This window comes from Salvia miltiorrhiza, chromosome 7 (assembly GCF_028751815.1).
Source record: "Salvia miltiorrhiza cultivar Shanhuang (shh) chromosome 7, IMPLAD_Smil_shh, whole genome shotgun sequence".
Taxonomy (NCBI): Eukaryota; Viridiplantae; Streptophyta; class Magnoliopsida; order Lamiales; family Lamiaceae; genus Salvia; species Salvia miltiorrhiza.
Genome location: NC_080393.1, coordinates 15,032,446 through 15,060,382, shown reverse-complemented (window position 1 = coordinate 15,060,382; position 27,937 = coordinate 15,032,446). Strand labels below are relative to the sequence as shown.

Here is a 27,937-nt window from a genome sequence, read left to right as displayed (position 1 = left end):
AATTAATTATATATTTAATTAAATGGAATAAATTATATTAATAATTATAAAATTAAATTAAAATATACAAAATTGAAATTGAAGAAAAAATATATAAAAGAATAAATAAAAAATGAGATTTACGTTGAATCTCAATCCCGAAAACCCTGTCCGGAGCCAACTCAATATGTTTAATTAGGCAAAAAAAGTCAAAGGAAATTCTATTGGCAAGCTTAACTCAACCAATTTTCAACAGTAAAGTCAATTTTATTGGGGTCTTGGATCAATGCAAAATTAGCTTTACGCACCTCTTACTCATCCATACTAGTTGACTACTAGTGTGTGTTTGTGCGTGCGGATCCGTTATCTCTTCTTCGTGCTTGAACCGATTGGCTTGAACTCGCTCTCAATTTTTTGAAGAAATGGCGGAGGATCACCCCTCTAGGTATGTGAAATTAACCAAGGATCAATCGCCGATGGAGGACATTAAACCCGGCGAGCTAAATCAGCCGATTGATGTGCCTCAGGTACAATTTGTGCGTCTGTTTTCTGTTAATTTGTTTCTCTATCGCTATATCTCTAATTTTTTGTTAGTAAACGTGATATGCTTGTATAATGGTCGACTGGTACTGATCTATCTCCGATGCACTTACCTCTGTGTGAAAGATGGATGACTTTCTGGTGATTCGGTTGCGATAATCTCTCTCTCTCTCTCTAGATTTCTCAAGTCTGTCTCCTGAACCCTAAGGATTGAGTGAAGATTTCAGCTCTTGATTTAGGTTTATGCACAGAATTCCTGGGTTCATCTTGAACATTTAAACTCTTGTATGTTCATACTGTTATGGGGGTTCAGATCAGGTGATTGATTATATCCTGTTTGGTGAGCCTACTTTTGCAATGTCTCTAGGAAACAAATTCACACTTCTATTTGACAAAACATTTAAGCCCTTGTTGCTCTTACACGAATGTTGTTCTTTATGTGATTGTATTTAATATGTTAAATTCAAAGAGTATAAACATATGAGGATTTTTTTTAATATAAAAAACAATCTTTCTCTTGTCAAGTAAACTTGTCTTCAATTCTTGCTTATTCGACCCCAATATCTGGAAGACTTTCTTCTAAAGATTTCCCTAGAAAAGACAAGTTAAATAAAGGAAGTCCCATTTCCTCAGAGCAATTGGATCGTTACTGGTCTCTAGAAGTTAGTGCTCACAGATACAATGGCACACTTTTCTATTAATTTGAATTCTTCTTCGCTCCTTGAATCATTTTTCAAATTAGAAATGGATGGGATTTTTAGCTGATATTAACTCTGGTTCTTAGAAGATTGAAACACTTGGAACTTTTCTGGCATTAGGTGTGAAGCTGGCTGCTAGTGTGTAAATTGGTGGTGGTTGAGTTTGATGCTTTAATCAGTTAGTATGGAGGTTAATTTTGAACATTGATGAACTACTGGAAAAGAGAAGCAAAAGAACAACAGAGAAACATGACAGTGCCCAATTCTTGGCATGTCTTTGCAGTTTTCTATATTAGCGCTGTTCAGTGGGAAATGGTGACAACATGCACAACTGCATGATTGCTCTATTTCATCACTATTTGGCGTTAAGAATTGTAAAGTGGAAGTTCATTTTGTAGGTATTCTGAGCTGTTGGTTTCTATGTTGAAGTTGAAGAATAAAACATCTGTGTACCTGCATTTTAAAAATAAATAGAAGTGAGGCCAGGAGTGGGGAGCATGTATGAACTGACTGAAGTGAGGAGTGGGATGTGTGCTTGTACAGTGAATCATTTTGAAAGTAGAAACCTAATATGTTGCCACACTTGATAAATAATGGGGACATGAATAGATTATAGAAATGCAGAAGCTTCACATTCTTTGCTAGCTTATTATTTTGATAATCTTTTTATGATCTTATTTGGATGCCTACATTAATACACACATCTATATTTGTAGATGTGAGTTTTTACTTAATGTTTATAAAATATATATGTATTTGTATTAATAAATATTTACTCTTTTTTTTTCTTCCTTCTTCTTGTGAGATAGTATGGAATTTACCATTTTCTCTAACCGACACTTGGTCTGAGCATAAAAAAGATTACATGAGCAGTGTGCCCAAATTTTCCTATTACTTACTCAATTTTGATAGTCTATGCAACATTAGACTTGATTTTTCAGATATACCATTTGTTTTTTGCCCAATTGCGACTTATATTTGAAATGAAGTTGTTGGATTCATAGATGCAACTCGAATTAATATGATAATAACAAAAATAACGTAATTCAAATTACACACAAATACATTATCTCCAGACTATAGAAATAGATAAAGCATGCTTAAAAATACAAAAACAAATAAAACACACTTAGAAATACGGAATACAGATAAAGCACACTTAACAATAAATAAACGATACTTAAAAGTATTACATCCACCTATATTTAGCTTTGATTTCGGCTACCATCATGTTAAAATTGTATAGTTCTGCCTCCGACACGCCACTAGTATCCTGTCCGCAAAATTCAGCATGTTGGAGCTTAAGTTGTTCCTCTTAAAGGCTCAAGTGTCTAGCCATAGCCTCTTGGAGATGCTTCCACTTGTCTTCGCTGACTGTAGCTGTCATTTTAGCTTCTTGATCCCTATCCTTATATTTTCTAGGACTGCTTCTCCTTCGTGAAGTTATTGTTTCTTCTCCTTCTCAAGTGTCTAGCAATTGTTGCGTCTTCTACATCAACCATAGCAATCATCTCTGGCATAATCAAATCTGTTGCTGAATTTTGAATGAATTGCTTCTACATTTCGTCAATTTCATGTGAGCTAGGAACATCATACATTTTTTTATGTTGTTTGGATAAAAATGTGAGTAGTTGTGAACAATGTTGTGAAAATCTTAAGGCGGGATTGAGGCGTTTTGCCTCGTCGAGGCGAGGCGGTAAGCCTCGAGGCGGTTTGAGGCGTAAGCCTCACACCTAACACACAAAAAAACTCATAATAATTTTAAAAAACAAATAACACCATTTAAAAATTAAAAAATATATATAAATTATGAGTTTAAAAGAGGAAGCTGACTGCTGCTGCTCTAGTTTGCTGCTGTTTGTCGAATGCTTGTATGATTGTATCTCAATAATATTTTTATTTATACTTTCAATAGATTAGGGTTAAACTATAATATTTTTAAGGCCCACCATCCCAAAGTTGCGGCTGATATAGCTTGGAAATAAGAGAATAAAAGAGGTCAAACATTGCGGCTGTGATAGGTTAAAAATTATCTTATTTATCACCGCCTCATGTATTATTTGATTCCTTGAGGCGCCGCCTCATTTGCTTTAAGGCGCAAATTCGTAAAATATGCATAAGGCGTATATGCAGTGCGGGTTTATCACCGCCTCGCCTTGAGGCGCGCCTCAAGGCGGCCGCCTCATTCGATTTTCACAACACTGGTTGTGAATGAGATGAAAGGAAGTTTGAGATCTTATGTGCTTCAATGAGAAATGAAGCACTTGTATATACAGCCAAAACATTTATGATCATTGGACTTGGATGTAGTTGTGATTGTTGGACAATAAATGTGTGTTTATTACATTTACGACAGTTGGATGTAGTTGTTGGACTATAAATGTATATCTAATACATTTAATAAATATTTACTCCCTCCGTCTAAAAGTGGCCTGTATTCCATTTTGGGTCGACCCACTATAAGTGGCCTGTTTCCATAAATGGAAAAATTTAACCCTTAAAAAAGAACCAATTTACACCTTCTCCTAAATTCCAGTGCCGAAAAGTTTTGAGCCACTTAAATGGGACGGAGGGAGTACTTTTCTTTTTCTTCCTTGTGAGATAGTATGGATAATCCTTACGTTTACCATTTTCTCTAACCTACATTTGGTCTGAGCATAAAAAAGATTACATGAGCAGTGTGCCCAAATTTTCCTATTACTTAATTTTGATAGTCTATGCAACATTAGACTTCATTTTTCAGATATGCCATATGTTTTTTGACCGGTTGCCCCTTATATTTGTGGTTCATTCTGCAGTTGCATGTTCGAAAGTGCAATGAATGTGGGCAGCCTTTACCTGAAAGCTACCAAGCTCCTGCTGATGAACCCTGGACTACTGGGATATTTGGTTGTGCAGAAGATGCAGAAAGTTGTAAGTCATTATGCATTCAGTGACAGAGAAGATCAATTTCTAAAGCATAATAACATCAGTAGACACAAACAAAAAAAAAAAAACCCACCTCTAGACAATTGACAATTGCTTTGTCAGCTGTTATTAATTAATTCTCATATTGGAATTTAAATGCCTACCATACAATCTTTAATAATATCAGTCTAAGGTACTATTGTTTGACATATGACAAGTTGCGAATTTTCATCTTAACTCGGAGAAAAGAAAATATCATGTAGCTTGAATATTAGACAGGCTGAAGAAAAGAGCAAAAAGTTAGTAGAAGGTATACACTTTATGGATAGTGCAGGTGGTACATACACCATCATTTATTTGCTTTTGTTTCTTTCTTCGTGACAGATATTATCATTGTTTTTGTTTCAATTTCTCCATGCCAGATATTCACAGCTTTTGTTTCCATTTGTCCGTCTGAAGGAGTTTGAAGTCCTTTGAAAGCGGTGTAAATTTGTAATTTGGATCAAACGTGGTAACTTAAATGGCAATTAACGTTAAAGTATAACAAGTTTTGAGTTGATTAAAACATATATACTTAATTTTCAATGCATTTCATCATTGAAATATTAATAATATATTGATCAATTAATATCTCTTAATTGATAGGCTCTATGTGGTTCCAAGCTATCAATGAGATTTTACTTTATATTGGAGTCCTTCACAAACCTAATTAAAATTCATATTTGGGTCTCAATTCTGCTTACATGTGGTCGATGATTCTGAAATGTTATGCTTTATCTGAAATAGTTAGGACAGGACTATTTTGCCCATGTGTTCTGTTTGGCCGCAACGTTGAACAATTGAGAGAAGATACTCCGTGGACTGGACCTTGCATTTGTCATGCTATCTTTGTAGAGGGTGGCATTGCCTTTGCTGCAGCAACCGCTGCTCTACACGGTTTTATTGACCCAAGGACAACATTTCTCATTGGTGAGGGTTTGTTTTTCAGTTGGTGGATGTGTGGGATATACACTGGCCTAGTGAGGCAATCGCTGCAGAAGAAATATCATCTCAAGGTGATCTCAGTTTATTCTTATGACATTCCTTTATAATGAAATGGCTCTGATACCTATTTCCACCACCTTCGAGTTTGCTATTGCAGAATTTATTAGTTTACTGTCACAACTATTAGATGCTAACTTGTTTGTGTTGTCTGAGAATCCCTGAGCATTTTCTTTGAAATTCATCTGAAAGTTGTGATAAGGGAAAAATTTATTTCTACCTGTATCAACTTTTTCACTTCAAAGACTTGGCAGACGATAGACAAATAAAAAAAAGGGTTTACTCGTTTACCTTTAGATGCCGGTGAATGACCATCTTTAGGGTAACTTCTGGCTGTAGCATTAGCATTTAGTTAGCTGGTAGCCCAGTTTTATGTTGGTTACTTAAACGAGATAATGTTTTGATATATGTTACCACATAGTATTAGTGACCCCTGATACTGTAGACTTTCAGGAAAATAAAAATACCCGGAGCTTTTTTTTTATTTCATTACCCCTTTCCCTGTTATATCTTACTAAGCAGGCTTTTAAGGGAACTGCACTTTACTGTACACATGGGTCATGGGTGTGACTTGTTTATATGTATATGACATCACCTACACGTGTAGATATCTATAATATAGATTTTTGCCATTTGCAATAAATTCTTTTGGGCCTACCTTTTCTATTATTCGTTGTCTGACCAAAGTATTTGCAGTATTTGGCAACTGTAAGCATTTTCTCATAGTACAAAAACTATATTTTCTAGTCGTCAGATTAACCTAGAATTCATTAAGGGTAGAAGTGTTGAAGCTAAGGGTAACATGCAAGTTCTTCAGTAAATTACATTTTTTTTATTTGTTGAATCTTTGAATTGGATTTTCTGCCTTAAAGGAAGCAGTTCAACTGTCTTAGATTGGATGTAGAGAAATACTAAGCTTTCAACTACTTTGTTTGATGTTTCCTACTAATATGATGTGTAAAATGAAAATTGCATTTTCAGTAAAGTTAAATAAGTGTCATTATTCCTGCAATTTGAAAGATGAGCAAAATAGTCCTAAAAGTTTTTACAATTCCAACTCCATTTTGATAAAATATACATGGAAAAAACTTAAACTTTGTTATAATCCTCATGTATAAATTTGATGTTTGATTTGATTTGCAAATTTTTTTGGAATTATAATGTTGTCTTAGGAAACTACCAATTAAAAAATTGCCAGTAAAAAGTACTAAAATTGCAGGTTTTTGAAACCTTTTGGACTATCTTTGACAACTCCCGAACTGTAAGATTGAAAATGCTATTCCCCTATTTATAGGACTAAAATTGCTTTGAATCTGCATACAATTATGTAAAATATTTCCTTACTTAGACTATTAGTCTATCTTGTTTCGGCATCATTAAAAAGCTTTGTTTCCGGAAATATTTGTCTTTATGAATGAGATTTTGAAATTTGGTTGCACAAATTTGTTTTACTTGTTCCTAATTTTTTTTCAGTCAGCCTCATTCATGTTTATGAAAGTATTATTTACTTGCATTTGCTCTCAAATTCAGCTCTGGTCAATTATTAACAAATTGTCTCGGCAGACACATATGGTATCAAGGCTTCGTTTGAGTAAAAAATCTCTGCAGTGTGCTATTTTGCAATACACTTGGTACAACAAAATTTTGCTCTGTGCTTATTGGCATTAAAACCTTCATTAATCGTACTGGTATCCAACGCCACTTGGGGTTCAGTTCATGAAATTCTGCTTTGTGCTTGTTAGCATTAAAGCCCTATGTAGTGCACTGATGTGCAGTGACACTGGGTACAAGGAATCAGTTTACTTAAATGTGAAATTAATACTTACAGGGATTAACAGTTGTAGATCATACTCATCGAGTAAATTAGTCTTGGAGGGAAGGGGGTCACTGGGGGAGAAGGAGAAGAAATTATTCTTGTTGGCACTTAACTATTGTACTGTCCAATGAGCTTCATATTTTTCTTTTCTAGGCAGAAACCTGTGATTATTTTAGCCATGATAATTTGTTTAGTCATGCTTTCGAGGATCAATTTTACTTCCCTTGATTATGAAACTTGCTGCTTTATTTCTAACTTTTCATTTATTTTATTGTCCATATAGAATTCGCCATGCGACCCTTGCTTGGTGCACTGTTGCATGCACTGGTGTGCCTTGTGCCAGGAGCACCGGGAGATGAAGTCACGCCTTTCAGAGGACTCTGTCGAGCCAATGACCATAGTGAACCCACCTCCAGTTCAGGAGATGAATGCTGCTGACGATGGTGGGGATTCGGCATCAACCTCTGCTAATGGAACCGAGCAAGTTAAAATTGAGATGCAAGCTCTATAGGACTTTGCGGATAGGATGAAACAATGACAATATATATCATGCCTTTTAGATCGTTCCCTCATTTCCTTGATGACTTTGGGCAGGACATTGTACATTTTCAGTGTCGTGCATTTGCAAGGGTAATTTGAGCTCTGTAACAAGTTTTCAATTGCATGAAGCTGTATATTAATTTTCACCCAAAAGACAATTTTGAGCAAGAAATTCGCAGAAAAAGGACACCTACGCATGGAGGAGCGTTAGCGTTTCTGATGCATATCATGAACTTAGAAACACGAAAGCGATCCTATTTACCCCTTTTATTTTCGAATTTTTGTGAGATTTTTATATCGATTTTTGGCGACTTATTTGTGAAAAATGTTGAGTGCATTAGATTTTGTTTTTATTTTCAAACATTTTTATTTAACTTTTTAGTTTATTCGGAGGATTTGGAAGAGATGATACAAATATATTTAAAATTAAGTACTTAAAAAAAGGGTTAATAGTGTTTTATGTCTCGAACTTTATGCATTTTCTATAAAATTTCATTTTCTCCTAAAAAGTCCTGAACTTTCAAATTTTTCTATAAATGTTCCTTTATACAAAATTCGGTGATACAAAGATAAAAAATCCCGAACTTTCAACATTTTCCACCAACAGTGGTTCCTAATATGATTTTTCAACAACGGATATTCAAAATATTTCATCCGCGCGAGATAGGTTATCTTTTTGTCTTTTTAGTCAACATTAACAACTTGTTAGAGGGCATTTTAGTCTTTTTAATCAAAATGGTACCAAAAAATCTACTTTTATAGAGAGGCTATATAATTAGTCTTTTTTTACTATTTGAGTATTTAAAAAGAGGGACCCCAATATGCATTACTAAATAATAAAAATCAAAAGAAAGGGTTAATTGCATGTAATATCACGAACTTCGCCCGAAATCCATTTTTCCCACGATCTTTAAAAATTTCATTATAAATCAAATACTTTATCATTTGTTTAATTTCCCCACGATTTTATTTTTTCCATCAAATTAAAATCAACGTGGCGTTGACGTGGCTCGTCGGCACACGTCATTCCAGTAAATTAAATGTTGCATTTCCGTTTGGTGATAAAATCTGTAGAATTAAACATTAAAACCCTAGTTCCTAAACCCTAATTCCAGTAAGACTTTAATTTCCTCATATATTCTAAGACGTTTTGCAATCTCCAATTAATCCTCTTTATTTGGTATTGTACATGTGTTTTCATCCAAACAAATCACAACACACGTAAAATTAATTAATATGTAATGAAAGAGAGAGAGATGAAACTCCTTACAAACGAAGAGACAAATCAAGACTCTCATCTCCAAACCCTAACCCTAACCCATCACTTTCACCTTCTCTTACATTCATTTTCAAAAGCCGATCATCCACCGCATTAATCTGATCAAACGGCGCTGCGCCGTCGGACCCGAAGTGGCAGAAACCGGCGCCGTGAAAGGTGCGAACGGAGTAGTTAACGTTGGGAATGGGAGGGAACAGCAACGGCCTCTTTTGCCTTCTGGCGGCGTTTCGCTCTTTCTTGTGTGCGTTTTGGTGGCCGCCCAATGCTTGCGAGCTATGAAACTTTCTCGAACAGTATAGACAAGGGAAACGTTTTGCTGTACCTTGTGCATTTCGACTTGCACTCTCACGCTCCAATTCCATTCCTATAACACAACCTTTTCACGAATCAAATCTATCTATTTAAAGCAAGTACAAGATTCAGAGACCTCTTCTTTATTACTCCAGTTAGTTGGTAGGTAGAGCCAGTCTTAATTTGCAAATATCTAAAGATAGTGTGTCCGTTTATAAAAAAGAGTGCCTTAGCGTTGGCATTTTCGCACAAGAGGGTGCATGGGTTTAGAGAGAGATAGTGCAACGGTTATTCTGCATAGAGTGATTGGTGAGAACTCTGAGAAGAGAGAGAGAGAGAGAGAGAGTGCAACAGTTATTCTGCAGAGAGTGATTGGTGAGAACTGAGAGAGAGAAAGAGAGAGAGAGAGAGAGAGAGAGAGAGAGAGAGAGTAATGTGTGATGGATGGACTGAATCCTTTTAAACAATCTGAGCATGTTAGGTTGTGTTTCCTTTTGCAGGTTCCTTAAGTGTTGAGTTCTTAGTTTTGTCTTTCTTCATTTATTCCAAACCTGTTGGTTAGGTGTATGCCATTAACCGCTAATTAAGTTCCTCCACGCAACGTTTCCAAAACCCAAAAAAAAAAAAAAGGTTCCCCTCGAAGTATTTTGATCCCGTGACTTATGTTGGTAAATAGAGCATTCAAAATTTTGTAAATCGTAAGTTTGAGTTTGAGTTACCTAAAGGACATATGAATGACTAATTTTGTATTTCTTCTATGTGTACATTCACAAAAATTATGGTACATCCATTTATAAAAATTCCAATCTTCCCTTTTTAGAATTCATCGTATACTCTATTTTAAATTTCATTCACACTTAATATTTACAAAACATTCAATTATTTAACACATCAATTTTGTTGAATCTCTTTTTCCACTCAAGTCTAATTTTGCACTTTATTTAATCTTTCAAGTATTTATAGAAACTTGTGCCCTTCAACAATATAATGCTACTCCCTCCGTCCCACTATAAGTGGCTTAAAACTTTTCGACATGAGAATTAAGGAGGGTGTGTAAATTGATTAAAAGTGGTAGGGCCTATACCTTTTTGATGGTTAAATTTATCCATTTATGGAAATAAATCACTTATAGTTGGACAACCCAAAATAGAATACAAGTCACTTTTAGTGGGACGAAGGGTGTACAATTTTTATTGATATATGATCCTAACCAGATTCAAAATCCTACAATGATTATCTCTCATATTTGGAATATTGTGGGATTTTATTTCTCATTTTTCTGAATCCTCCTCTAACAAGTCATCTAATCACTTTTATAATTTTTTTTTTTATTTTTAATAATAATTTTCTCTCTTAAAATATGAACATCTCGAACTCAATGAAATTTTCCCTAAATAAGTAAATTTTTTCTTCAGTTTTCTTTCTTCTAAAAACCATCCTTTTCCTTCATAACGTAACTATTGATTAGTCATATAACATTGTTTATTAAAAAAGTTATTTTGGTTTATCATAAATTTGTAATTTATGGCCCTCTTAACTAGTTAGCGATGCTATTAATTTATAATTTAAAGACAATATGATCTCCTTTTTATTTACGATTACCAATAAATACACAACAATCCTCATCATATATTGGAATTCGATCGATGGGTACATTACCGCGAGTATATATATTTTAGATGGAATTGAGTGGCTGAATCACAACCTCATTATTCTTTCACTATTTTTTTTTCTTTAGGAAACTTCAGAAAATGAAGATCACAAATAAAAACTAGTTTTTTTTTTTTTTTTTTTTTTGGGGGGGGGGGGGGAGAATTAGTTTATTTTTTTAAGAAGATGAATTAATTTTTAATAAAAACCCATAAAGGTAGGTATTTATATACTTTCAATATGCTCTAAAATTTTTGGCTCAAAGACGGTCCCTGTGCAAATACTTTCAGACGCCATACTTCATTAAATTCAACCGTCCTAACGATATAGTCTAGATCCAGCCTTGATCTCAACCAGATAAATGTATTTCGCCCCATTCATGGGATCGTGTGTGTGTGGGTGAGAGAGAGAGAGAGAGAGAGAGATGGGGTTTTAGTGGGTGTGTTCCGAGGCACATGTGGGAGAAGAATTGGGGTGATAAATATGAGTTGCAGTTGCAGAGTGAGACAAGGATAATTGCAGTGTTTGTATTTTTCATGATATACTCTGCACGGCTTCACAACAGTAAAATAAGTTATTGAGAGGACAGAGCCGCAACAATATTTAACTTCCCACCGCCACTCTGCTACACCACTTCTTCTTTTCATCAATACTATTTCATCTTTATATCTCAACCACGCCAACACATCACTCATAAATAATTTGATTGCTATCTATTAATAGTGTATATCAGCATAAATTTGACATTTTTCTGCCATTAACTAATCTCAAAATTAAAAGAGCATCCAGTATCAGAATAAAAAATGCATACTACTAGCCTCCTAAAGGCTTCTGTTTGGAGCTACTTCCCTACTCCCCTGAAACACAGCACAAAATAGCTGATTTTAACCTACGACAACAGCACCAAGGCATATAGCATTGCATTACAAGTAACATCTTTATGCAAAAACTCTACAATGCCACCCAATACTTGAATTTGGCGAAGTAATTAGATGGTGAGCAATGAGTAGATAATTCTTGGAATTTCATGTCGAAACAAAATTTCTCAGTGTAAGAAAGAAAGCAGTGTCAAGGAGGACTACTGTTCAAGTCATATAACTATTATGAGATAATACAAATAAAGAATAGAAATTATGGACAAGCAAAGATTACCTACACCTCTAAGAACAACCGAAGCATCTCCTTATGGAGAAAATATTTGATGGTGTAGGCTCAGGGTTGGGATCAAGTTTTTTACGTGGAAGGTGTTTGAAGAATGCCTTCACAGCTCCTGTAACACCGTCTTCATTCTCCATGGCTTTTGCAAGTTCAACTGCACGCTCCTTTACCTGCGAAAAAATCAATCTCCATAACATTCAAACCAAAGAATGATAAATTTGCTAAATACGAATAAGATATTCCTCCCCTCTGGCCTCTAGGCATTGCTAAAAATTACAAGAGATCCTCACGGAACACATACTTGAACAAAAAGGATCGCAAGATCTCCAAATAAATTCAACACTCCACCCCAACACTTAAAAAGAAAGTTTGCACACCCTTCAACTAGAAACCATGGTAATATCTAAGGTCTGGTACCTGGGGGTCTAGCATAAAATTAATTGCATGAACCAACTTTTCGAGTGAAAACTCATCAACGGGAATTGGTGGAGGGCCTACACCTCTGGCATGGACTCTTTCTCCCCAAAATGGTTGGTCACCAAAGAATGGAATAATGGTTGTTGGGCACTGCAATACCAACAAATATTAAATTAAAGAGTCAACATAAAATGTCAAACCAACAAAAACTCCAAGCCATTACCGCTGCTTTAAGACCAGCAGCTGTTGTTCCTGCACCTCCATGGTGCACCTGCATACAAATTGATACACAAAAGATTGCCTTATTGCTCAAAAAACATAAGCAAAATTACATTACCCTGTTTCACCGCACTTAAACAGAAACCTTCCAGACTCTTCTAATGCATTGGACATGAACGCTTAGCATAAAGAAAAACTTACCTCCAAACAGAAACTTCACTACCAAAACCACCTTTAACACCCCCAGAACTCAGATAAAAAATCAACATGTTGCTTTTGTACAAATATCGGTAAATAGGATGGCACATTCAATAAGATAGAGGACCGCTGTGCCCAAACTATTACAAACAACTTACCACAGCGGCACACTGCAAGAACAGCCAGTCGTGAGGACAATTGTCCAGAAGATATGCAAAGTCTTTTTCTTCAGCCACTGAGAAGAAGCATTAGTCAAATGAGCCAATTTTCAGGATATATACGATAGGAAAATCATTGATAGGAGAAGTCAGGAACAGGGAACTTACAGTTACCAAGACCACCCCATCCTTTGTTGATGATTCCCCTTTGTTTAGTTATTTCTAAAGCATCAATGATTATCTTTGTCATTTTCTCAGGCTCTACGACAGGCTGAAATAGAAAGAAGAAAAAAGCCACAAATTAAATGTTAAGGAAAAAGGACCAAGTCAAATAAGCTGAAATCATAAATGTTCTTTTTGAAGCAACTTATACATCTCTACTACATGCAGCATAATTTAAATTTGTTTCAGAAAGATGTTTTTTTTTTGTTTTGTTGGGGGGGGGGGGTATTTTTGCAACTGCAAACAGTTGTGTTACACAGTTTTTGTCAATTAACTATTCAGTGTCAACCATTGCCCATTTGAATGTTTACAACCATTCCAACAAAATGAACTGGTTTCTCATTGAACCACAAAACTTGGTGCAGTTCCTACAGTGAAAGTTCAAACTCCGATATCAGAGAAGAAAACTTCAACAAATATGTTACCAAATCTCAGTCACAAGATACCTCCACCCCTAAAGAAAAACAATAACCAGTCTTATTTCCTCATTTTTATCCTCTGTCTGGGGTTTGCTTTGGGATGTGAAGGAGCTTGGGGTACTAACCAGACTGCCAAAGCCAATATAGATAGGCTTTGGACCAGCTTTGAGCCAGTTTACAAGCGCCTCAGGTGGTTCATAATTTGTCGCAAGATCAAGGAAGCAAAATCCAACGACATCAACCTTGGGTCCCCAATCTGCAAGACAACATGGCTACGATACTCAGTTAGCACTATCTACATTTACATGAAACTAATAGTACCAAGTATGGATAAAATGCAACAGATCTCAAAATTCAAGATAAGAAAGAGAACTAATTGGTATCATGTTCGGGCATAAAGGTCGATCCATTGGCACAAACTATTTTCTTCAAAGTAAAGGACATTAAGAAAGTGAAACCTTTTGGTTTAGGAACAAGATGAGGGCTCCAGATATATCCATGTGGAATATTTGACTCGGACCCTTGTGAACTACTCAAATATGTGACTGGCCGCAGCTTCAACTTTTTTTTCCTAACATCATTTATCATGTCTCGAATTCCTAGCCAAATCAAGGAGTCTACAATCTGATATGATAACTGTAAAGTAATTCAAAGAAAGGATATCAGAGAGGCAGAAATAGAGTGATCATAACATTTGTAGAAAATCACAAGATATACAAATTAAACAGCCTCTTCAAACACACCCTATAGCCAGCTGGTTGCTTAACACGAGACAATGGATGGGGGAATTCACTTGTGGGCCTGCAAAATACCATTATTTAGTAAGTGAACGGGATAGCATGAGGGACAAACCTGTTAAGATATCCACCAGATCTTATTCTTTGCTAAACCAGAATGATAGAAAATTTCTCATGACTCAAAATAATATAGACATTACTTACGTCCAAGGCATTGTGAAAAATATATGAATTGGTACTTTCAATGCTTCAGCGACATGGGTATGTCCTGCAGTGTTACCTTGGTTAGTAGATACTATTTATTTGAAATAATCAATAGATACAGATCTAAATGGTCATTTTATCAGCAATATCAGTGTATCGATGCACTAATAGCAAAGAACAAACAGGTGGAGACACACTCATGGACATGTGAACCAACTGAACTCTCAAATTGGAGATACTATAACTCAGTGATATATCTGCTGCATATTAAATACACATAAAATTGCACGGAAAGCTATGCAAATATGAAACCATGTAAAGAGAACTCGAACAGCCAGTTTTCAGAGAGGCAAGATGATACTAAGTTGCATCATCTAACCATATGCAGGAGGATTGGCAATAATTGCATCTGCTTTAAAAGGAACCCCAGTGTCAATATCAGGATCTTTGCATGCTGGAAGCAGTGAATATATTATCTCTTTCATTTGATTTCTTTGGATTGGTATTTCTGAAGGCCCTGAAGGCAAGAACCCTTTGTTTTTTACCATGTCTGCAAAGAAGAAAGTTATATTCATTAATTGTGCTTCCTATCAAGAGGATCAAATGGCATTTTAACATGGGGAGACCATGTATATTAACATTCACATCGCAGGAAGTACTTAACGCATATCATCCTGATATCAACTCTTAAATAAAGTAGAAAAATATATGGAGTAATGGTGGTGCTTTCATTTCATGTCAAGCCTCGTATTCAGAAAAGTCACCTAACACACTTGACCTTAGTTCAAAGGGAAACAACTTGCATGCTTTTCTTGTGTTTCTAACTCTAGTTCATGCAGGCTTATAAAATTTGTGAAAGAAATTTCACAGGAAAACTGTGTTTTAGTATAGCACATACCATTCAAACAAAGAGCAAGAAACAAGATGAATGTGGAAATACAGAAAAGTAAAAAGCCCAGCAACAAACACATCACTGGTCTTCTGAGTTTTTTGACCTCTTTGATTCCTTCCACTGAGTTTACTTCAGCATGTACACTGTAATTTTTTGGTGGCCTCTGGTATTGGCCTTGTAATTAAATTTTACTTGTAATTAAATTTTAAAAACATTCTTTATTGATTTAAATGCTTGTTTTTTTAGCATTTCAGATTATATAAATTGATGATACCAAAACATTTCTGGACAGCTGCAACTACTACTTGAAGTGTCTATGCAACTATGCATGCATAGAAAGGTTTAATTATTTAAACTAAAAAACAAGCTTTCTAGCATCAGCAAAATGCATTCAAGCCACAATGATATTATGAACAAGATTCTTTATATGGATTATTAAATAAGTATTTACATATTATTTCATCTTCAGTCTTTCAATCTATCAAAGAGTCCATGAAAAAACAAAAGTTTAACAAATCATCATATCATTTAGTAACATAAGTACTAGTCATCAGGCATTGAATGAACACTTGAAGTCAAGAAAAGATAAAGTATCATATTTTGGAGGGGAGAAAAAGGTTTCACCAACATACGATTGACCACAATTGAGACCCCAAGTAATGAGAAGACCAGCTTTAGAAAAGAAGGTATAGAAACATACATTCAGCAAGAACTTTTGGATCCCCACCAAGAGGATAGAATTCCAATCCAGATGTCAAGACAAACTCTTTGAAATTTGAATGAGTGGCCAATCTAACACGATGGCCATAATCCTGCACCAAGTATCTTCATTAACAACATTATAAGAGGATTTTTTCAGATGTACTAGGAAAAAGAAAAATCCTTGACGTATACTAAGATCTTTCATCCATAACACACAACTTTGCACATCTTTATCTAGGGGCCTAGGGCTTTGAAGGGCTACTAAAATATATTTAGACATTTTGCTTTGAACAGACACTCAATTCCCTATCGTAATCACAAATGCGAAGAGAAAATTTTAGAGATAAAAGTTGAGTTTTTCCCAAACACAACAAAGAAAGATCAAGTAGAAGAATAATGATGACTACAAAAACATGGGATGAAAAATGGCGCATGTACTAAGGACTCTGATTTTTACCAGTCATAGATTTCAGCGAGGTGAAGCAAATATATATATATATATATATATATATATATATATATATATATATATATATATATGTGGTTACCAGAATGCATTGAAACTTTAAACAACCGAGCAAAATGGTTTGAAACACCCAAATGTCCCTTTTTAATTGGTAAAGAGTATAAATAAGATTATAATTAATTGATAAGCAAGTACTGTGATGTCCAGTACAATATTGACTCAACCTGGAGTCTCTTTCCAATTGCAACAAATGGCTGCACATCTCCACGAGTTCCAACAATAAGCATTACAATCTGCAATGGTGGAATATACTGAATGTCTGTTGCATCAAGAACATCTTCATCAACTTCAGTATATATGCTATTAGAGCCAGCTCCGAGGCTACGAGGTTCAACGTCAACTGGAACTTCAAATTCTACAGTTCCATCATCTTTAACTGTAGCAATTCTGTTCAACAATTTGAGCTGCAATGTTTTAAATATTTTACGAAAAACCCAGGTATGTTTACAGTATGCTAATCTTCTATCAATCCCATGAATTAAACCTTAATTGAATCATCATCTTGCATTTGATTGAAATAGCAAATATTCACAAAATTGTATGATACATCTCCATAATTGGATTGAAGACAAGCTTACACCCTGATGATCCGAATAACTAGCATAATGTATTTTTGCAATAATATATCCTTTCTGTCGAGGTTTTAGGAGTTTTCCATGTTACTTTTAACTTGTACAAGCATGAGACGTGCTCCGGGATAGTAAGAAAGGAATCACAGAACAATTAAGAAAATTGCTTCTAAGTCACTCGTGCATAATTGCCATCTTCTACACATGCAGCAAGACAGAGTAGAGTAGTCAAGCAGAGGAAAAGGTACTAGTCTAATTAATGCAACTAAATCAAAATGGAATTTGCACCGGTGTCAGAAGTACGGAAATTGCAACTATACAGTCTATACCAGAAGATGAAACTGATTTATCAATCTCCAACATAAGTTAATAAACAGTCTCTTAGCTATAGACAAATTCATAAAGAAAAGAATCGCTTCTTCACATTGAAGTACTCTGTCGGATATTAACATGAAAATTTTCATTTGATTTTAATTCAATGAAATAGCAGAAAGTTGAGTACTTTAGCATTAAAAACATTTGCATTTAAAAGCAATCCTTCTTGACTTGAAGTATGATTTTAGATATCAAAACTAGAATGCATGAGGATATCACTCCATAAATAATTTAAAATAGAATAAAAAATTTAAATCAATTATACCGGATTCAAAATGGCATTAATAACCGAAAATGATGCATAACATAAAATGAAACTTGCATTTATGAAAAGGATCCTTACCTTCTCCTGAACCGGAATTCTTTCATCAAAAATCTGAGCAGCCTCTTCAGCGCGAACATTAGTATATCTCTCCCTCTCTGTCTTCGATCTTTCTAACCCCTGCGGCACTTCTAGTTTCTCGGAGTTCAAAATTTCTGGCGGCATAGTGTTTCCTCTAGGAAAAATTGCTCTCGCACTCCCTTACACCATCAATCACAACCACAAATTAACAAACTCATCTAATCCAACCGAACTCATAAAAACTAGAAAACAGCGATAATTCAAGCTATCGATTACAAACACAAACCTCCACATATTCACCATTAACTCCTGCTTCGAACTACAACTCAGAATCCTATATTTCATTTAACTCAATTCACGAAACAAAAACAGCGACTCACCAGAAGCATCGCTTCCGCCTCCATTGGAGAGCGCGGCTGCGGCGGAAGCACCGGCGATGCTATCAACTGCGGCAGCAGCAACTTCCGGACTATATTCCTCGAACTTCACGGAAACTTCTCCGGAGCTCGTCGAAGAACTTGCCTCCTCCGGCTTCGGCATCAGCACGACCGGCTCCGGCGGAGTCGGGTTCTGATCCAGATCCAGAGCTACTTCCAGAAGCAATCCAGCGGGTATCGGCGCGCGAATACGTAGAATACACACAGTGAGAGTGAGTAGGATGCGTGTACAGTTAGGGGCACAGACACGTTCAAAAGAGTGGGAAGAAAAATTAAAACAAAATAAAGTAAATAAACTCTGCGTGAAATTCAGGGGAAAGTGGAGTATTTGGTTTCTCAACGCGACGGTTAGCGCGTGGGCGAAATTAACGCAAAACATGTTTCTCTCTTTTTTTTCCTTTTATAATTTTTAGTATCATCAAGTGCCGGTTTTGGTTGGTTGAGGACCACTCATCAACAATTTTTTGTTTCTAATTAATTTACTCTTTAAATAAATCAGACGATGGGGGTGTCCGATATTCTTTTCCTTTTGCATTTTTTAAGTCACGTTCTTTTTTATTGTAAATTTATCATGGAAAAAAGAAGGATAAATAAAATTTTACCCTTTAAATTATTTTTTTTTTCTCATATTTTTTACTTGACCCTTACTCATTCCTCATTTACATTACAAAAAAAGAATAATATTATCACACTATTTTTTGAGAGATAATATTATCCCTCATTTGTAGTGTAAATGAGGAATGAGTAAGGGTCAAGTAGGAAATGTGGAAAAAGAACTGAATGATTTAAAGGGTGAAATTTTGTTTATCCTTCATTTTTCCATGATTTAAATGGTGAATTTTTGTTTATCCCTAAGCTTTTTTCCTTTTGAATTGAGCGTCCATGTTCATTTCTAAAGTTAATCCACACGTGATTAAATTCTTAACACTTAACAGGGTTGAGCAAAATAAATTTCTTTCATTCCATTTTTAATTATTTTTTGATTCGATTCGATTATAATTTATAGAGCCAAAATCCATTTGACATTTGTTTTTTTGAGAAAATTACATTGAAATCGAATCAGCCCAACATTCTCCTTTTAACTGCTCACGAGTTTTCCATTCGATAATTCAAAGTTTATAAGCTTTGGTCAATCATCCCGCTTACACAAATTTAAGCTACGAAACTATCAAATATTTATTTGGCATATAGAAATTTAGAACATCAACATCATTGAAATATTTAACACAATGTGATTTGATGTGACTCAAAATTGAGCAACACACATAAGATTTAGAATTTTCCTTTAATTTCATATCTTATTAATATTTTTCATGATCACATTAGCATTTCTCTTCTTAACAAACACAATGTGATTATCATGTTCATTCAACATATTGAACCCTTTAGACTTGTACCCTAATTCACATCGACCAGTTTGACCTTGAGATAACACATCATTAAGATTAGAGGTACCTTTATTTATGCGCTCAAATGTTCTTTCAGCATTGACGACCTCATCTTTGAGCTTACCTATTTTAACTTTACGTTGAGTTAGTAAGGCTTCAAGTATGGTAATATGGTCTTTCAGCGTTTGATTCTAAGAGCATCTATATCGGCTTACTCATCCATGCTTACTCGAGTCATTTCTTGGATGAGTAAGTCGATGTAGGAGCATGCTTACTCGAGCCTTACTCATCTAAGTTACTCATCGGATGAGTAAGACCCATCGGCTGATGTAGGAGCATGCATTACACGCGCCAATTTTTTTAGAAAAAAATCGAAATTTGAATGCAACGATCCAATCCCATTTTTTTCCTTTTTATTTAAACGGCTATTTGATCGTTTATTTTTTGAATACCTTCAACATGACACCCCAACAACGAGAAATCCATGCGGCACGAGTGGCGGCGATTCTAGAACGACAAAGAGATGGAAATTAGCTAGTTTTAAATTTATGTAATTTTTTATTATGTCTTTAATTTATTTATTTTTATGTAATTTTTAGAATTTTTAAATTAATGCAATTTTAATTTTAAGTAATTGTGTTATTCAAGTTGGTGCAATTTAAATTAAATGAAAAATACAAAAATCAAAACTAATGGATATGAGTAAGTTGGATGAGTCTCCCCAATGCACGCTGCTTACTCATAAGTGGCCCCCTTTTTGTATGAGTAAGCAACTTACTCAACAGATGTGGATGCTCTAACACATCAACATACAAATGTCGTTCATCAGTTCTCTATATTGAGTATCGACTTCTTCATATAAGGTTTTGAGTTTCTCTATTTCTTTCAGTGAATCAAACACATGTTCCTCGATAACAGCAGTACAACAAACATCAGGTATGTTAGCATTGTCATCATCAAGTAAGGTAATTTCATTCCAGTTTATTGTGTTAGTAGATATCTCAATTCCATCGACATTCTGAATATTTAGTTCAATGTTATCAACATTATCACCAACACTCATCAAATCTGGTTCAACATCTTCAACATCAAGCTCTTCGAGGGCTTCTGTCAATTCAGCTTATAACATTTATTCCTCATCAACAATTGTAAACAGCTGAACTTGTTCTTAATCAAATTCTGAGTCATCACTAAGAGTGGTTGTAAGATCAGCTTGTATCTTTCTTGCAACAGTAGAACACTAATTTGCATAGTGACTTATGCTTTGACAACCCTCATTGAAAGTTATCATAATTTATAATCTTCGATGTTGGACTGTAATTCCTCTTAACATTCATGATGTTATATGAGGATCTCATTGACATCCTTGATGTCCTTTTGTTTATAGATTTGCTCTTTGCTTTCTTCAAAGATTTCATCATGTTGTTAAAGTTTTAACCAACATTGCAAAATTAACATCATCTTTTTCCAAATCAATATATATCTCTCAACATTGTCAGTAACATCATACACAAGAGTAGATTTGTCAAAAATCATATCACTCTTAAGATTTTAATATGATTTTTGTTGCTCTCTCAAAATATTACTAACTTTTAACCAAATCACCAATTATAATAGCAGTAACATCAACAGTTTCTTCAATGGAATTTTTATGTTGTACCTTTCCAAAAGTGATTTGAACATTTTACTTATAAGTCTCTCATTGTTGATTTGTTCTCCAAGACCAACAGTCTCATTTGAGATCTCACACAACTTTTCATAGTATGTTGGAATGGTCTCATTTTCATGCATCCTCCAAACTTAGTGGTTAACATTCACAATTTTGTTGCTCTAACACTTGTTGATCCTTCACATTGTTCTTGTAAAATTAGTCAAGCATCACAAGCTTCAATGCAGTTAGAGATCATGCGAAAGCAATGAACATCAACCGAGATAAAGATAGAATTCAAAGCCCTGGAGTTATGATTGGAAATGAGTCGTCATCCGCACTCCATTAACTTTCGGATTTCAGAGTAGTGTTGCCAACATCGGTAACATATGGTGGAGTCCATCCATCCAACACAACAACTAAGACACGTTCATTAATGTATTTTGTGTACACCTTCATCCTAGTTTTTTAGAAGGTGTAGTTATTCCCACTATTATCCAATGTAGGAAGAGGAACTGAAGCATTTGACACATTCATTGGCGATAATTTTGCACACAGAAGTCGATTCTTAATTCGACAAAAACCTGCTCTTGATGTCAATTGTAAGAGTTTAGTGCCTCAAATTACCACAAGTAGCATTGTGTAATTTGTACGAGTAATGTTAATTGGAATATTAATAACAAAATATTTATAACATTCAAGTTAACATGCAACAGAAATTAAATAACATGCAATTTACTTTTCCACTGGTTATATAAATACAACCCGTGAGTGTCGTATGGCCAAATCCACTATGTTCATCAACATTACAAGGTACAATACAAAATTCTTTAGTGATTAACCTTTACAAATTGGTTGTCTAAGATTAAACACCTATTTATGAATTGCACCTATCGATGTTGATACAACACATAAAACCTAATAGTTGAATAACCTATAATGTTAAACGATCAAACAAAGAACCTACTGCACTCCAATGTCCTTGATATTCAATCATTGCTCTTAACCTCCCGTAAATACAGAGTAAGCTTTTACACATCAACTGCCTAAGACTACTTCGTCAAAGCAAGACTTGAAGAATCGGTGGCACATTTGCAGCAGGAAAAATGATGAATCGATTGCAGTGAATGTTAACTCGGTGAAATCATATTTTCAAGACGTACGCATGAGATGACCATATTATAGCTTTTATAGACTGCCATATTGTAGTCAGTTTCTTCCACTTCCAAAAGCTTTCTATAACTGTTGCAACGCCTCTCCGAAAATTGCCAGTTGACCAGTCGTGGATGTTGGTTGAGAGATCATGATTTATGAAAAATGGGAATAAACTATCCATTATATTGGACCATAATTAATCCACCTTTCCACTTATCAAAAATATGATCAACTGCATAGAACACTTTATTCCACAACCAAAGAATATGAAAACATGAATGAAATGTAAAGATTAAATATATACAACTACCAATAAAGAGTCAAAGTTCAACTTAGTGACTGATTTCAGAATGTTGGCTGGTTCCCATAAATGTTGATAACAAAATAATATCAACATTTATTTAATCCAACATTGTTGGAGTCAATATTGACTATAACAGATGGTATTTATACTATCCACGCGATTGGTCTCATATATGAGACCAGTCGCATGAAAGTATTTGCGTATCAAATTAAAATTCTTATCAAGATTTTTAATTTAAGATACACATTGAATATGTTTTCATTAACAAAATAATAACATGATTTTACAAAGAAAAAAGAAAAAAATGAAACAAAAGGAAAGAAAACATATACTTCTTCCGTCCACGAAAGAACTTCCCACGATGGAGTGATACAAATTTTAAGAAAATAATTGTTGGATGTGTTGAGAGTGGAGAAAATATTGTTGGGTATATTGAGAATGAGTTAAATATGTTTTAATTAGTATTGTGGTGGTGAAAAGATAAAAAGTAAGAATAAATGAGATATTTATAAGTGGTGGGACTATAATTCAAAAATAAGTAGAAAGTATTTGTGCACGTCTCAAAAAGAAAAAAAATATGAATTTCTTTTATGGATGAGGGAGTATACACTAGCATATAAATAAACTTTTAATTCTATTATAATCACAAAATTATCTTTCAATTTTGCAATTAATTTCTAATTAAAGATTTATATTTTAATATATTATACATGTATATAATTATATATTTTTTTATAATAATTTATTATTATTATTATTATTGAGGTTTGGCATCGACAATCCATCTACACTTCCAAAAGTAGATCCTTCTCAAATTAGCGGTGGTTATTTTCCTCGCCATATTTTTTATTCTCTTATGCTTATGGTTACCTTTTTTTATCCAGTAAGCAACGTTAAAGAAAAGTATATTATTATTATCATCGTCAAAATTTTAAGTATTACTATATTAATTGTTTTTTTTTTTGAGTGTTATTGTTTTTTAGGAAAATATTGTTATTGTTACTATTATTAATAAATAATATTGCCCCTCTATCCCAATCTGTATATAGGACGCAACCTGCCCTCTTTCGCCATATTCGACCCCTTCTTTTCCTGATCGGACTATATCTATATCTCGTAAAATCCACCCCAATTTTTTTCTTTATTTCAATAAGCATAAACTCCTCGAACACAATCAATCAATCAATCTAAGGATAATCGCACCTCCATCTCTAATTCGCCGACTGTAATTCCGCACCTTTATTAATTCATCGATTTTTTTCTCCCTTCATGTGAAGCCTTTTTCCCTCGGTTAATTTTGCCTTAATTTTATGTTTTCCCGTTCAATTGTTGCGGATCGTTGTAATCGTACTTGCTTTCTTGTTGAGATGTCTTGTGATTTCATTTTACTTATGTATTAATGGGTAAATTGAAGATCTTACCGATGATACTTATTAGCTTTACAAACGTAGGATTGGGAAATGGATTTTTAGGGTTCTGAGTTTCTAGAATTGTGTTGGGGATTAGTTATTTTCCTGAATCGATGCGCAACTCGTACAGTCTTAGTATTTTATGAATATCCACCGCTTTACTTATGTTAACTTGAAGCAAGTTAGTAATTGAAGAGTTTAATTAGAATATGGAGCTGAATTTCAGTTCAATGAAGTTGTAGTTCATGATTCTGATGAAGATATAGGACCCTTTTTTCCCCCTTTCTCTGTAATTTGTTTGCTTGAACCAATTAACGGTGAGTTGGATTGTATAGCATTGAATGAGGTTTTGGTTTTGGTTTCTTCTTTGCTGCTGAGTTTGTAAGGAAGATGATATCAGTAGACAAGACCCTATTATATAGTGGCAATTTTGCTGAATGGTGATAGTTGGGGATAGATTTAGTTGAGCAAGTGAACCAAGCTTTTGTTGGCATGTCTCATGCCAGAGCATTCTTGTCTCATTGTTTGTATTTCTTTGTCCTTTCTTCGAAATGGACTCTTGAGTGATATTCTTTAACGTTGTTTTAATTGCAAAGATGGATCTTATGCAAATGACCTTTTTTGTCCATAATACAACTGCAGGTTGTAGGACTCATTGGTGATTGTGGCTCCCCAAATATGCAATAATTCTTTACTTGAAGCCTTATTACTCCGAGAATTTTAGGACACTGCTTTACTGAATTGTTGTTATGAAAGTTCATGAAGGCTTGCCATCCGATTTGCTATAAAGCCAACTAAAGATATTGTTTTGTGTCATTTGCTAAATCAGAACGTTATAAGATTCAGACCCTGTTTTAAGGTTCTGAAGCTGCCAGTAAAAGAGAAATCTCAGTGCCTTTTAGCGGTGAGTAAAACTAATATGGCTGATATCAATGTGTACAGGAATGTTTTACTTCCTTCATAACATTTCATGTTACTATGATGGGATAACGTGACCTTCTGTGTCGTATAAATATTTGCAAAGTTCTGTATCAGCTGAAGCTGTGTAGTGTTTTAAAATAAACACAGTGCTCCTTGTTTGTAATTACCTGTGAATGGTCTGGGGTGGGGTTTGGAGTGTCTATGAAGCAGATCCCAGTCCTTGGCTTTTTCGGATCAGTAAGGGATGGTGGTGAGTGGTAATTATTTTGTGGTAAGTAGTTGCCTGCTTGGTTTATTACCATGTCTCTGGACTCTTTTAGTGATTTTGGTGGGCCATGAAATAAAGAGGTGCATTGCGAGTGACAGATCACTAGGGGTCATAGTGAAGAATAAAATTCTGATATCTGTTTTAAAGCAGGCTTGATTTTACTGTTGCTAAGTGTTTCAATAGTGACCACTAACGTTCGAATTTGTAAGTTTGCTTAAATCACAATGTTGCAGTATGTGTTAGAACTCTTCTAGTCAACGTAATAAACTTGTTCTGGTCTTGTTCATTTTCCTTCATTTGTTGCAAAATTGAGGCACTCTATTGAAATGAAAATTTAAGTTTTTGTATACTCACATAGTTCAAGTCAAAGAGGTTCCTGGGCTTTCTTTTAGATCTATTGAATTGTTTAGGCTACATCTTTGTTTTTTTTGTGGATTTGGTAATGACATATTGATGAAGTGTGCTCTTATAGCAATGAAGTTGTTTGGAGGTTGTGATATCATGAGGTTTTGATGTTTATTTGTGTATGATCTGGTGCATTGATAAGAGAGATTAGCTTTTCCTGTAATCCATAAAATTAATCTTCATCTTGAATTGAGCTGGATGTCTGGTATAGTTCGTTTCTCTCCCTCGCTCTGTGTGTATGTGTTTTCACTTGTTCCTAACATATGTTTTCACCCCAACTTAAACATCCATTTGTTTTATGAAATGATAATTATTTGCATAATGCTTCCACTCCATAAACTTGTGTTCAGTATGTTTTCTTTTATTAATGAGGTTAAAAACTTGTGTGCTAATGCATTCAATATTAGTAATATATCGCAGTGTACGTAAATGGCTAGTAGGAAAAGAAGCATATCGAATGATTCAGATATGTCTCATCTGTACAAGGAATTGGATGAAGCCTTATGTCCCATATGCATGGACCACCCGCACAATGCTGTTCTTCTCATTTGCAGTTCCCATGATAAGAGCTGTCGCTCATACATATGTGATACTAGCTATAGGCATTCGAATTGTTTGGATCGTTTTAAAAAACTGAAAGAGGAAAATGTAGACAACTTGTCTGCAACTAGTTTGGTACCAGAAGGTAATCAAGATTCTGTTTTGAGTGGGAATTTGGACCTGGCAGTGATGACCGATCATGCAAATCACACAGAGACACGAACTAGCTCTATGGAACACATGGACATGCGTCAAGGAGATTCTGGTGGGCACAGTACCCACAATGCTAATCCTAGTTCTGGCGAACGAGAAGGGAGGATTTGGGGAAGCCTTGATATTGGGGAACCCAACATGGAGAAGTCTGAAGAAGTGTCAAATCTGAGATGCCCTCTATGTCGTGGGAGGGTTTTGGGATGGAAAGTTGTTGAGGAGGCTAGAAAGTACCTCAACCTAAAAACTAGAAGCTGCTCTCATGAATCATGTTTGTTCTCTGGTAGTTACAGGGAGCTGCGAAGGCATGCAAGAAGAGTTCATCCAACAGTGCGCCCGGCTGATGTTGACCCGTCTAGACAGAGAGCCTGGCATCGCCTTGAAGGTCAGAGGGAGTACAATGATATTGTTAGTGCAATTCGTTCTGCCATGCCAGGTGCCGTTGTCTTCGGTGACTATGTGATTGATGGTGGAGATAGGCTGTTGGGTGAAAGAGATAGAAATGGAGGCGCTGGTGAGGGTAGCAGGTTGTTAAGCACCTTATTCTTGTTTCAGATGTTTGGTTCACTGGAACCTGGAGCCGAGCCAAGAGGTGGCCGGTCAAGACAGTTAGCAAGACATCGCCGAGCTGCTGGAACCTCTTCCAGACGTCGCTATCTCTGGGGTGAAAATCTATTGGGCCATCAAGATGATGAGGATGATGAGGATGACGAGGATCATGATGCAGACCTTAATATACTAAGTGATCTTGGGGATAATGCTCCTCCAAATCCAAGACGGCGTCGGAGGCTAACACGTGCCGAGTCGGATGAAGACCAACAATAGGGATGTATAAATTGCATATAAACTCGAAGAAGCTCATGGTCGGTCTTGTCTGACCTGTTTTACGACCATCTGACGAGATGCAGGTGACCTCTTGATGAAGATTCGGCATATGCCCGAAACAAGGGTCATAATGTGTCAGCTCTACCCCAGAATAATGGACGTGCTGACTTGCGTTATATCTGGGCTTGTTCATATATAAGATGTGATTTCCCCCCACATGTTAGGGAAAGAATAATCAAGACCTCTGTATTTTCATTCTTTTCAGCTGCTGAAAATGTGTGATCTTTCTGTATCCATTACCTTACACTGGATTGGTATTATGACCTTTCAGCTTCCTAGTTGTATCTTTTGAAATGCCAATTGTCTGTTGTTACATGCTAATTTTGTATTGCTTATTCATGCTCTTATGAGCTATTCCACATCTTTTTTTGGAGCCTGGAAATTTGGAATGTAGTAATTTCTATTTTCTAGCATCCTCTAAATGAACTATTTTGAGATTTTAATCTCCTATAGTGGTCAGTACCTTCAATTTCGGTATACTAGTTAC

General features: G+C 35.2%; 4 protein-coding genes across 9 annotated transcripts; 2 read left to right on the top strand and 2 right to left on the bottom strand.

The window, feature by feature from the left end:
* Nucleotides 1-141: 141 nt before the first annotated feature.
* LOC130995464 (cell number regulator 6-like) lies at nucleotides 142-7,705 on the top strand. Its single transcript, XM_057920753.1, has 4 exons — nucleotides 142-506; nucleotides 4,016-4,130; nucleotides 4,911-5,179; nucleotides 7,265-7,705. The coding sequence occupies exons 1-4, from the start codon at nucleotides 402-404 to the stop codon at nucleotides 7,490-7,492; spliced, it is 717 nt and encodes a 238-aa protein (XP_057776736.1). The 5' UTR covers nucleotides 142-401; the 3' UTR covers nucleotides 7,493-7,705.
* A 1,082-nt stretch (nucleotides 7,706-8,787) lies between these two features.
* Nucleotides 8,788-9,162, bottom strand: LOC130993873 (zinc finger protein KNUCKLES-like). The gene has a single exon (XM_057918908.1). The coding sequence runs from the start codon at nucleotides 9,160-9,162 to the stop codon at nucleotides 8,788-8,790; it is 375 nt and encodes a 124-aa protein (XP_057774891.1).
* Nucleotides 9,163-11,729: 2,567 nt separating this feature from the next.
* On the bottom strand, nucleotides 11,730-18,770 carry LOC130995463 (sterol 3-beta-glucosyltransferase UGT80A2). Of its 2 annotated transcripts, XM_057920751.1 has the most exons (14): nucleotides 18,261-18,770; nucleotides 17,881-18,059; nucleotides 16,758-16,997; nucleotides 16,066-16,177; nucleotides 14,853-15,023; nucleotides 14,474-14,537; nucleotides 14,276-14,333; nucleotides 13,991-14,168; nucleotides 13,658-13,788; nucleotides 13,060-13,162; nucleotides 12,892-12,968; nucleotides 12,540-12,587; nucleotides 12,317-12,466; nucleotides 11,730-12,069 (listed from the first exon to the last, which is right to left on the bottom strand). In XM_057920751.1, exons 1-14 carry the CDS (start codon nucleotides 18,694-18,696, stop codon nucleotides 11,902-11,904), a joined length of 2,115 nt encoding a protein of 704 aa, XP_057776734.1. In that variant the 5' UTR covers nucleotides 18,697-18,770; the 3' UTR covers nucleotides 11,730-11,901. The 2 variants fall into 2 exon arrangements, with proteins under 2 accessions (XP_057776734.1, XP_057776735.1); XM_057920752.1 differs by lacking the exon at nucleotides 18,261-18,770 and having other exon boundaries at nucleotides 16,758-16,980; nucleotides 17,881-18,055.
* A 5,019-nt stretch (nucleotides 18,771-23,789) lies between these two features.
* LOC130995462 (uncharacterized) lies at nucleotides 23,790-27,771 on the top strand. Of its 5 annotated transcripts, none has more exons than XM_057920749.1 (3): nucleotides 23,859-24,037; nucleotides 24,864-25,125; nucleotides 26,236-27,771. In XM_057920749.1, exon 3 carries the CDS (start codon nucleotides 26,245-26,247, stop codon nucleotides 27,388-27,390), a length of 1,146 nt encoding a protein of 381 aa, XP_057776732.1. In that variant the 5' UTR covers nucleotides 23,859-24,037; nucleotides 24,864-25,125; nucleotides 26,236-26,244; the 3' UTR covers nucleotides 27,391-27,771. The 5 variants fall into 5 exon arrangements, with proteins under 5 accessions (XP_057776731.1, XP_057776732.1, XP_057776728.1 ...); XM_057920745.1 differs by having other exon boundaries at nucleotides 26,223-27,771; XM_057920750.1 differs by having other exon boundaries at nucleotides 23,886-24,083.
* The last annotated feature ends 166 nt before the right edge of the window (nucleotides 27,772-27,937 follow it).